Source organism: Macaca thibetana, chromosome 12, assembly GCF_024542745.1.
Source record: "Macaca thibetana thibetana isolate TM-01 chromosome 12, ASM2454274v1, whole genome shotgun sequence".
Taxonomy (NCBI): domain Eukaryota; kingdom Metazoa; phylum Chordata; class Mammalia; order Primates; family Cercopithecidae; genus Macaca; species Macaca thibetana.
The window spans coordinates 108,045,375-108,057,573 of record NC_065589.1 but is presented as its reverse complement, the minus strand read 5'-3'; the positions used below and the strand labels follow the sequence as shown (position 1 = coordinate 108,057,573).

The window sequence follows — 12,199 nt, the reverse complement described above, 5'->3', positions numbered from 1 at the left end:
GTATTTTTTAGTAGAGACGGAGTTTCACCATGTTAGCCAGGATGGTCGCGATCTCCTGACCTTATGATCCGCCCGCCTCAGCCTCCCAAAGTGCTGGGATTACAGGCATGAGCCACCGTGCCCGGCCGCAATAACATCATATTTAATGGTGAAAGACTAAATGCCTTCCCCCTAAGACTGGCTACAAGGTAAGGCGGTTCAGTCCTATCATTTCTATCCAAAATTGTACTAGTCTTCCTTCAACGTAATAGGCAAAACAAATAAATAAAAGGCATACATATTACAAGGAAGAAATAAAAGTCTTTATGTGCAGGCAAAATGATCTTCTATCTTCTAGAATTAACCAAAAATCCACAAGAACTAATAGAAGGAGTTCAGCAAGGTCATAGAATAAAAGGTTATATGAAAATCAATAATAATTTTATACTTAGCAACAGAAACTTGGAAATTTACATTAAAAAATGCCATTTACAGGAGCATAAAAGGACACAAAATACCTATGGATAAATCTAACAGAATGTATTCAAAAAACTAGAGAACGTTGTGGGGATAAATTAAAGGTGAACGATACTCTTTTCAGGGACTAGAAGACTAAATATTATTCAGAAGTAATTCTTCCAAATTAGTCAACAGATCCAACACAATTCCAACAAAATTGTATACACTTAAAATGCTGATTCTAAAATTCATATAGAAAAGCAAAGGACGTACAAAAGGCAAAACAATATTGAAAAGGAATATAGTAAGGTAAACAATGTATAATTTCAAGGTTTATTTATTTTTTTGAGATGGAGTCTTGCTCTGTTGACCAGGTTGGAGTGCAGTGCCATGATCTTGGCTCACTGCAACCTCTGCCTCCTGGGTTCAAGCAATTCTCCTGTCTCAGCCTCCTGAGTAGCTGGGATTACAAGTGTGCACCACCATGCCCAGCTAATTTTTGTATTTTTAGTAGAGACGGGGTTTTGCCATGTTAGTCAGACTGGTCTCAAACTCCTGACCTCAAGTGATCCACCTGCCTCGGCCTCCCAAAGTGCTGGGATTATAGGCGTGAGCCACTGCACCTGGCCTTCAAGACTTATTATAAAGCTACAGTAATCAAGTCATTGTATATAAAGCTGATGAATAGACCAATAAATGAGAATAGAGTTCACATACAGACCTACACATATGTTGCCAATTTATTTTTGATGAAGGTGCCAAGGAAATTTAAGGAGGGCAAAATAGTCTTTTGTGTTCTAATGAATGTTGTAACAGTCACTTGAAATTGAAAATCCATATGTAAAACGACAAATCAAAACAAAAAAATCGGAACGTCTACCTTTATTTTGTAGCATATTATATGTAGCATATAATATGTAGTATACATATTATACATATTATATGTAGTATTATATGTAGCATATAATATGCTACAAAATAAAGGTAGAGGTTCTGATTTTTTTATTTTTGTAGCATAAAAGAATTATATGCTACAAAATAATAGTTTATAGATCTACATCTAAGTCATCTATCACTTAGCTATGGGGTATGTTCTCAGAAATGCATTGTTAGGTAATGTTGTCATTGTGAGAACATCACAGAGTGTACTTACACAAACCTATATGGTATATGTATTTTTATTTATATATTTTTCTCATATGAAAAACCAAAGGACCTAGCACCATTACTGAATACCAATTATTTCTTCTACTTGATCTGCAATGCAACGTTAAGTGCCATTTATTGTTTCTATATATGTTCTATTATAATCTTATGAGACCAGCGTTGTATATGTGCTGTTTTGTTGACTGAAATTTGATTAAGTAGCACATGACTGATAACCTAAATCTATGGCGTTTTTAGAAGAAAATATAAGAGAATATCTTTGTGAACTTAGGCAAAAATTTCTTAGGACTCACAATACAAAAAAAAAAAAAAGAAAAAAAAAAAAAAGAAAAAAATTGATATACTAGGTTGGTTCCAAATTTTAAACTTGTGTTCTCTGAAAGACAATGTTAATAAAACAGAAATCAAATCCATAGACTTGGAGGACATATTTGTAAAAGATATGTATATTAGAGAACTTGTTTCCAAAATAAAGAGTTCTTATTACCCCATATAAATATGGACTCAATATGAACAGATACTTCACAAAAGAAAATGAATAGACAAAAGGCACCGAAAAACATGGTCAACACCATTAGTCATCAGGAAAAGAAAAATTAAAAGCACAATGGGATGCCACTACATGCCCACAAGAATGGCTAAAATTAAAAAGATGGCAATACCCAGTGCTGACAAAGATATCGAATGGAACTCTCATACAATGTCAGTAGAAATGCAAAATAATATAGCTACTTTGAAAAACAATTTGGCCGGGCGCGGTGGCTCAAGCCTGTAATCCCAGCACTTTGGGAGGCCGAGACGGGCGGATCACGAGGTCAGGAGATCGAGACCATCCTGGCTAACACAATGAAACCCTGTCTCCACTAAAAATACAAAAAAATTAGCCGGGCGTGGTGGCGGCGCCTGTAGTCCCAGCTACTCGGGAGGCTGAGGCAGGAGAATGGCGGGAACCCGGGAGGCGGAGCTTGCAGTGAGCCGAGATCGCGCCACTGCACTCCAGCCTGGGCGACAGAGTGAGACTCCGCCTCAAAAAAAAAAAAAATAAAAAATAAAAAAAAAAAAATTGGCAGTTTTTTTTAATAAAGTGGAATCTATACTTTTCTTATGACTTACCAGTTCTATTTCCAGGTATTTACTCAAGGAAAATGAAAATATATGACTATATAAAGGCCTGTACGTGAATGATTATATCACTTTTACTTACAATAGTCTAAAACAAAAATATTCCAAATGTCCATTAATTGGTGAAGGAATTAAAAAAAAAAAAAATTTTAGGGGCCAGATGAGGTAGCTGACACCTATAATCCCAGTGCTTCGGGAGGCTGAGGCAGAAGGATCCCTAGAGCCCAGGTGTTTGAAACTGCAGTGAGTTATGATTGTGCCACTGCACTTCAGCCTGGGTGACAGAGCAAGACTCTATCTCTCAAAAACATTTTTTTTAAGTTTTGTTCCCATACATTGGAGGATGTAAGGAAAGCAATAAAAAGGAAAAAGTCATAACATATACAACAAACTGAATCAATCTCAAAAGCTTTATGCTAAGCGAAAGAAGCCAGACACAAGGCTACATGCTATTGTTCCATTTTTGTGACATTCTGGAAAATGTAAAACTATAGTGACAGAAAGCATATCTGTGATTGCCAAGGTATAGGGATGGGTGGAGGGGAAATGCTACGAAGGTACATGAGGGAACTTTTTGGCATGACAGAAATATCTCTATCTTCATGGTACTGGTGGTTACTTAACTATACACATTTGTCAAGCCTCATCCAACCACACATTTTTATTGTATTGTATTATATTGTGTTGCATTTTGTTTTATTTTATTTTATTTTAGAGACAGAGTCTTGCTCTGTTGCCAAAGCTGGAGTGCAGTGGCACAATCATAGCTCATGGTAGCTAAGATCTTCTGGGCTAAGCGATCCTCCCTCCTCAGCCTCCCAAGTAACTAGGACTACATGCACACTACCACGGCTGGCCCAACTGTACATTTTAAAAGGATAAATTTCACTCTATGTAAATATACCTCAACAATCCTCATCTTAAAAAATTACGTTACAAAAAAATCTCAGAATCAAGAGGGGTGACACTCGTCAGTATTTACAGGTTCTACCATGGTGGTAAAAAAAACAACTACCACAAATATATGATAAGTTTACTTGACAGTTATACTAATTTTACCAAATTCTAAAATCCTATATTTTTCACTTTTAGACAAACAGAAAGTGGCAAAATTACCTCTGTAGGGCACTGAACATGGAATATCAAAGAAAGATGACTGACAAATAAAAAAAGATTATTTGCAGTAATAATGTAGTAAAACCATGGGAATACTAATAATAAAGATGAATATAGGTCGGGCACAGTGGCTTATAACTGTAATCCCAGCAGTTTGAGAAGCCAAGGTGGGTGGATCACTTGAGGTCAGGAGTTCAAGACCAGCCTGGCCAACATGATGGACCCCATCTCTGCTAAAAGTATTAATAAAAAATTTGCCAGGCGTGGAGGAGCATGCCTGGAATCCCAGCTACTTGGGAGGCTGAGGCAGGAGAATTGCTTGAACCTCGGAGGTGGAGGTTGCAGTGAGCTGAGATCGAGCCACTGCACTCCAGCCTGGGCAACAGAGTGAGGCTCTGTTTTAGAAAAAAAAAGAAAGAAAAAGATGGAAAAAAAAATATATATATATATAATTTAAATGAGAAAGTATAATGTATAGTATCCTCTCGCATCAAAATATACCTGTATATTGGAAAAGATAAATATATGGTTGGAATATGAATATGTCTGAATTTTTCCATAAAAAAAGAGTTAAACAGGCTGGGCATGTTGGCATGTGCCTGTAGTCCCAACTACTTGGGAGACTGAGGCAGGAGAATGGCTTGAACCTGGGAGGTGGAGACTGCAGGGAGCCAAGATCATGCCAGTGCACTCCAGCCAGGGTGACACAGTGAGGCTCCCAACTCAAAAAAAAAAAAAAAGAGTTAAACAACAGCAAAGAAATTCTGCAATATATAAATAACTTGCTTAATTAAAAACAGTAAAATAACATTGAATAATTTGTATGAAGACAAATACATGATGGCCCAGCAAAGAGTACCTTGGCAATAGCAGTTTGTTTAAACATGCGAGTTATCAACCCCATGACTGTCTCCATGGCACCTGAATTTGGAGTTCTCATTATTTTTTCCCACTCTTCAAAGCTGGTATTCAATTCCTATGTGGGAAAAAATAACATTGTTTAGGAATATAGCATAATGAACAGAACAAATTAATGCAATCATGAATCATTTTTCCTTTTCTCTATAGAAAGATATAAAAAGAAAATTATCAAAGATTCCAACATGTTCATTTAAAAACATCAACGCAGAGGTAAGTCAGTCACATTTTCAAAATTATAGAAACCAATGATAAGCTGTGGGTGAAAACAAAGCCCTCTGCTAACAGCATAAATCAAACAATTATACTTTCTTCTTTTTTTTTTTTTGTATGTGAGACAGAGTCTCGCTCTTGTTGCCCAGGTTGGAGTGCAGTCGTGCAATCTCGGCTCACTGCAACCTCCACCCCCTGGGTTCAAGTGATTCTCCTGCCTCAGCCTCCCCAGTAGCTGGGATTACAGGCATGCGCCACCACATCCAGCTAATTTTGTAGTTTTAGTAGAGACAGGATTTCTCCATATTGGTCAGGCTGGTCTTGAACTCCCAACCTCAGGTGATCTGCCCGCCTCGGCCTCCCAAAGTGCTGGGACTACAGGCGTGAGCCACCGGGCCCTGGCCTATAACTTCTTAAGAAGATGCATTCTGTAAAGTGGACATAAGAAACATAAGAAAGCAGAGTAGTAAAAATGTATACAGCAGCTAAGTACTTTTGTAAAAAGATGTGGTTTGGTTTAAATAAAGATGGAGAATATTAAATAAAATTAATATCAAGTAAAAATACAATCATGTTGATTCCATTTTATTTTTTCTTTCTAATGCTAAAATAATAGATAAGAAAATCAGATTGTTCTTATTTTAGAAGTAACATTGCTCAATGTTTACAAAATGCTCATATGCTTTCAAGATAACAGTGAAAAACTGTTAATAAAGTCATTTTCAGATTTGCAGAAATTTCAAATACTGCATTCCCTAAAAATAAACATGGATAAGGATTAGGTAAGGATTAGTAAACTGGTTTTCTGATATACTGAATTTCACGTCTTAAACATGATCACAGAGTTTCAGAATTTCAAGAATAGGGCTGCATGAAGTTATTCTAGAAGACAGTTATTCATACTTTAAAAAGAAATTCTAGAGCAAGGACCCCAATTTCCCTCACTAATTATTGGGTTTCACACCTTCTATTTAGAATTCTTTTTTTCTTTTGAGATGGAGTCTCACTCTGTCGCCCAGGCTGAAGTGCCATGGTGTGATCTTGGCTCACTGCAACCTCTGCCTCCTGGGTTCAAGCTGATTCTCATGCCTCAGCCTCCCGAGTAGCTGGGATTATGGGCACGTGCCACCACACCCAACTAATTTTTGTATTTTTAGTAGAGACGAGTTTTCACCATCTTGGCCAGCTGGTCTCAAACTCCTGACCTCAGGTGATCCATCCGCCTCAGCCTCCCAAAGTGCTGGGATTACAGGCATGAGCCACCGTGCCTGGCCGATATTTAGAATTCTTAATACTACATCTCTGTTGCAATTGAAGTTCTTTTTTCAGCAAAAATACTTTTTTTCTTAAACCACTAGGTTACCTTGTCTTTTTATGTATCTGATGAATAAAATTGAATTCTTCCTGCTTTCTTGCTGAAATACAAAACCAATTTATAGGCTCTATTAATTAAACCTATTTTAAGAAAGCAAACCTTTCCTTCTGTGAAATATGAAATATGTATCATCTTTAATAGTATAATTCAAAATTATTTAAAGTTAGACTTTCAGTCAAGCAAGGGTTCTCACCTTGGCTGCTGCTGATGGAAGATCAAATGGAATACGCTGTCTGACTTTAGGGGGTAGCTGGGTTAAAACTTCAGTCTTTAATCTTCTAATCATTATGTCACTTAATAGCTGGTGAAGTTCATTAAGATTTGATGCCCCTCTACAATCCCACTGAGGTCTTTTACCAAAATATCTGTTAAAATGAAGACAAAACATGTAGCAAAATTGAATGCTGGAGTTAAGAAAACAATTTATCCAATGTGTTCTTCCTTTTAATAAGGAGCCATGACACTGTTTTCATTGTTATTTCTGAATGAACATTAGTTTCAAAAAGCTCAGCCTGAAAAACAGTAATGAATAAGATTTGACACTACTCTAAACTAGAGAAGATGTTAGTGTCTAAGCATACTGTTTACACTGAGTTAATACAAGGCTGTGATGAACTGATGACTCTGAATTGCACTAGGTCACTGTTTGTAAATGGGGGTGTCATTGGCATTTTGGGTGGGCTCACACATGGTGGTGTTTTAGCAGATCTATCCATAAAGTAGGCATGAACTGCCAGTGCATCAGCCAGTCATTATAATAACCAAAACCACCCAGAACGTTTTCTGTGCCCTCTAGGAGGAGATATGATCTCCAATAGAGCTGTTAAAGCATAGCAGATGGATTACACGGTGGTCTCTTCTTCCTTTGAAATACTTCTTCCTTTCCAACCCTTTGCTGCATTGACAGCAAAGGGATAAAATAAAAGAACACAAAAACTACTATGAAAGACAGAATGAGAGAGGAGACATCAGAGAATAAGTGATTCGAAGAAATATTTAGAAGGCATAATGCAGACAGACAAGTGGTAACTGACTTGGCAAAAGAAAGGAAGTGATAACTTAAACTGCTTGCAAAAGACAAGTTACTCTCTAGACTTTTGAGAAAATCAGAAGCTCGAAGTGCCAAGTACTGTGAACAAATGTTAAGAGAAGGGTTGAAATCTAGTGGATCAATTGAACTTACACGTTACGACAATTGATCCAATAATACATCCCTATCAATGTGACAACCAAAATACCACCCCATAAAATTTCCAATCATCTCTTAGGGGTCCATACTACCCACTATTGAAAACAGCTGTTAGAGAATAATTAACAAATAAAAAATTCCTGTTAGGTTGGATTATGATTACTAATATTAATAATTTAAGTAACTATCCATTTTACTGGATAAAAAATACTGGGTGCATTTTAGCATAAATAGGTGTCAATTTGAGAAATGTGAAACTCATTTTTATTTATTAGCTTTTTAAAAAATAAATATTAAACATAAACAATACACACAATATTAAAAAAGATATACTTGTAGCTGGGAGCGGTGGCTCACGCCTATAATCCCAGCAGTTTGGGAGGCTGAGGCGGGCAGATCACAAGGTCAAGAGATCGAGAGCATCCTGGCCAACACAGTGAAACCCTGTCTCTACTAAAAATACAAAATTTAGCCAGGCGTGGTGGTGTGCGCCTGTAGTCCCAGCTACTCAGGAGGCTGAGGCAGAAGAATTGCTTGAACCCGGGAAGCAGCGGTTGCAGTGAGCCGAGATCGCGCCACTGCACTCTAGCCTGGCAACAGAGCGAGACTCCATCTCAAAAAAAGAAAAAAAAAAAGATATACTTGCATGTAGAGTCAATTACATAACTATAGTGAATGAATGGAAACTACTGTATGATAAAATTATACACATACCACTTAGTTGTCATCAAAAAGAAATTTACTTGTTTAAAAAATCTAAGTGCTGTCACTATATAAAAATTTTAATGGATTTACTTATAATTGTTATAAATTAAATTGCTGAAACTTGTTCATTAAAATATTTTGACTTCCTTTAATGTATTGTGTCCCCATATTTATATTAAAAATTCACACACTAATAAAAATGGGAAAATACTTGCCAACACCTATTCTGCACCTATTTTTCCATTCATACACTTAGGTATATTTTGATCACATGGTTACAAAAAAAAATCTAACATTCAGAACTATCAATATTGGGAAGAAGTTGGTAGGTGGTGTTTTTTGTTTTGTTTTGTTGAAAATGCAGTGTTTGCCATTAAAACAGATTCTTAAGCACACTCTCCACTTACATGAGACATTGTACAGGTGTACAGTATGCTAGCTGGAGGTCTTTTGGTATGACTGCTACATGCTGGCAAAGACAACATACAAGTGTCTTCAAACAGGCTAACCACATAGCCACACTTGCCTCCTGCAGAGTACCAATAGTTGTACTCCCAAAATGCAAATCTGTTTTGAAGTCTGAGCAATCTATTTTCAGGGTGTCATAATGCTAGGACCCAGTCTGTAACAATGAGGTTTCCTTACTGCTGCAGGAGAGGGTACACTATTGAGATAAGTTTTTGCTAGTTGCCTCCTGGGTCTTATGCCACTGGTTGATCCTAAGCCATATGCCTAGTATGAACCATGGTTTAGAGGAATTATTTCTTGTTACCCACTCTCCCCACCCACATCTCTTTCATCTACAGCTTGGAGTGGTGGCATTTGTTCTAAAGACTGGTAACACCACCATATTTCCCAAAACCCCAGCCTCATGTTTGGGGTGTAAAGGGGAAGTAAGAGGGATTAGAGAGGACTAGAAGAGGTGCCACCTGTAAACCCCTAGTCTCTTTAAATTTGCTGAATTTGAAGAATTTGCCCAACATCTCATGGATAGTAATAGTGGTGCTGAGATTTGAAGTTGGGCAGTCTGACTCCAAAGTCTTGCTTTACTAAAAGCCAACTTTTACCTAATAATATAAAAATTATATTAAATATATTTCTTGGGATTATTTTCCTATGCTATTTACACACTATTTTGTGTGTGTGTGTGTGTGTGTGTGTGTGTGTGTGTGTGCTGGGGGCAGCTACACAAAAAGCAGGAGATTCTGGGACTAGGTAACATTCCTAACTTTAGGTTCTGGCCTTTATTTTTCTTAATTCTCAATTCCTACATGTATAAAATGGGAAGATCCACTGTTTGGGGGACGGTTGAATAAAATGTGGGGCATGCCAACTATGGACTATTAAGCAACTATTCCTAAGAATCATTTAGATCTTTATGTAAGGGGTAAGATGAATGTCGAAGATAATGTGTTAAATTAAAAATGGAAGTCTCAGAGTAATATGTTTGGTATGAAGGATTATGTAGGTGTGTAGATGTGTGTATATATGTATGTCTGTATAATAATGGAAGCAGTTCCAGAAGAATACACATCAAGATATGATACACTGCATACCTTCGGGGTCATAGTGGTAGAGACTGAAAAGGTTACATGAAAACTGGGGTCTTGTAACCTCATTTTGTTTTCACTTTGTCTATCTGAAAGTTTACAATAAGCAAATAATGCTTTTGTAATTAAAATTCAATGAAGTAAAAAGAACCTTAAAAAAAATACCTTCAATAGCTCCCACTTCATAGCATTGGTCTCCAAAGTGTGGGGATGGGTAGACTCCAGAGACGTTTGAGTCAACCCACTGAGGGGCAGAAGGAACTTTCTCTATATATTGTATTCTTATCTCAGGTTTCTAAATTAGCTTCTCTTTAATGTAAGTTTTAAAATATACATAATGCTTAGAATAGTAACATGAATATAATTCATGCATTGGCAGTACGCTAAAAAACAATGCTTTAAAATGGGGTGTATACAGAGTTGAGGAGACTGGCAAGTGCCCAGCAGGCATAGGCACAACTTGACTGACAGAATTGGCCAGTAAAGATACAATGAGCCCTTTTTAGAGTTAGACACTTTTGTTACTTATACAGAATCACAAATAAAAAATTAAGTACAAATCTGAGTCTATAATGAAAAAACCACAAATTACACAAAACAAAAAATTTATAAATGCTTACAGATGTTCCTAAATCCAGAAAAATAACACTTTCTAAATTAACCACTTATCACATCTATAATGTTTTTTCAACATTGTTCACTGCTTACGCTTTGAGTGCCTCTTCAGGTGACAATAACTTTGAAATATTTGAGAAATAGGATACTTCAGTCTTTACTCAATCATGGATGATCGAATTTTGTTTACCAATGATAATTTTTTAAAGTTTATTTCAAGTTCATAATTCACTGTCATACTCTGTGTGTACATATATTTCTAATTATAATCAAATTTGAAAAAAAAAAAACCTCTATCAAATTTCTGTCAAATATAGGCTATGAGAATTGAAAGAATTATTTGCAGATTATCCTCTGGCTCTCTAAATTTCAACCCTGCTTCTCTTCCAGTACTCACATGTTCCCAGCATTTGGCACCATAAGACACGTTCGCACTGCAATATGTCCACTTAGCCAGTACCAGGATTATTTCTGGAAGCCATTCCTATACTAGGTTGGCTAGCAATAACCTAACTAAATACATAAATATAGCCCACTAAATCAAAACCAAACATACCCCTAATATAATTTCTTCTTAGCCTGATCCGAACAACGCTTGGTGATAACTCCACAATCACAAAACACAAGGAAAAATATGAGAAGAGGAAGTTGTGCGGAAAAGAGATCTTTTAATATATTAAAAGTGTCTACTTGTATAAATTTGATAGGTACATATGATCCTGTGAAAACTGCCAAAACTCCCTCCTAGGGTCCTGAAATGGCCTAAAAAGTGAGTGATTCTTTTTTCCCCCCCAACAGATGGGCTCTCACTATGTTGCACAGGCTAGAATACAGTGGCCATTCACAGGCACAACCATGGTGCACTGTAGCTTGATCTCCTGGGCCCAAGTGATGATCCTGTTTCAGCCACCAAGTAGCTGGGACTACAGGCACATGCCACCAGGCCCAGCTAAAAGTGAAAGATTCTGAAGATTAGGGTCCATAGTTTTATGGCAAGGAAAGAAAATTATAAAACAAATTTGTAAATGCATTATCAAAGAGGTAAAGTGCATAGAAGAAAGAGAAAAGGTGTAAATGAGTAAGAAAAATATTTTTAAGGACAAAGTATAAGCAGTATGCTTTGGGTGTAGGTTTAAAACAAAAGGATACTTAATTCCTAACAAACTAAAATTAGCAACAACAACCAAAAAATTGTAAATGTCTCTGAAGACATTATGAAACGTGAACCTTCTTTTGAGGTTAGAATAATTATTTTCTCATTCAGTTTTACAAAGTAAGTAAAAATTCATTTATCCTTTTCTAAATTGAAAGAATTAGCATATGCCTTTTAATGTACTTTTGATCATATATAATATAAAAAGAGGCATTTCCCAGTAGAATTTAACATTAGCTTACAATGATGAAACAGGAAGTTTATGGCCAGAACATGTATGCTTATTTGTGTTCATGAACACACACACATACACATGCAGAGTTAACTTTTGACTTTGGAAATCACCCTCTGATTTTTTAAAGTTAGGTTCTCTTGTGCCTCTTGTAGCAATCCTTTCCTCTCGTCCCTGGCTCCTGGCAACCATTAATTCGTTTTTTGCCCTAGTAGTTCTGCACATTCCAGAATGTTATATAATATAAATAGAATTATACAGTAAGTAGCCTTTTAAATCTTATTTCTTTCACTTAGCATATTGCATTTGAAAGTTATATATGTTATTGGGTATATTAATAGTTTGTTGCTTTTTATTGTTAAGTAATACAGTCCATTGTATGGCTATATCACAATTTCTGCAATCC

General features: G+C 36.4%; 1 protein-coding gene across 11 annotated transcripts in view; it reads right to left on the bottom strand.

Annotated features, from left to right (window-relative positions):
* The window catches only part of ZRANB3 (zinc finger RANBP2-type containing 3), a 304,975-nt gene that overhangs the window by 103,270 nt on the left and 189,506 nt on the right, over positions 1-12,199 (bottom strand). For all 11 annotated transcript variants that reach the window (XM_050750964.1, XM_050750966.1, XM_050750961.1 and 8 more), the window contains 2 exons: positions 6,543-6,714; positions 4,703-4,819 (listed from right to left, as the gene is read on the bottom strand). In XM_050750964.1, the coding sequence (XP_050606921.1) occupies positions 4,703-4,819; positions 6,543-6,714 (289 nt within the window). The remainder of the gene's footprint in view (positions 1-4,702; positions 4,820-6,542; positions 6,715-12,199) is intronic.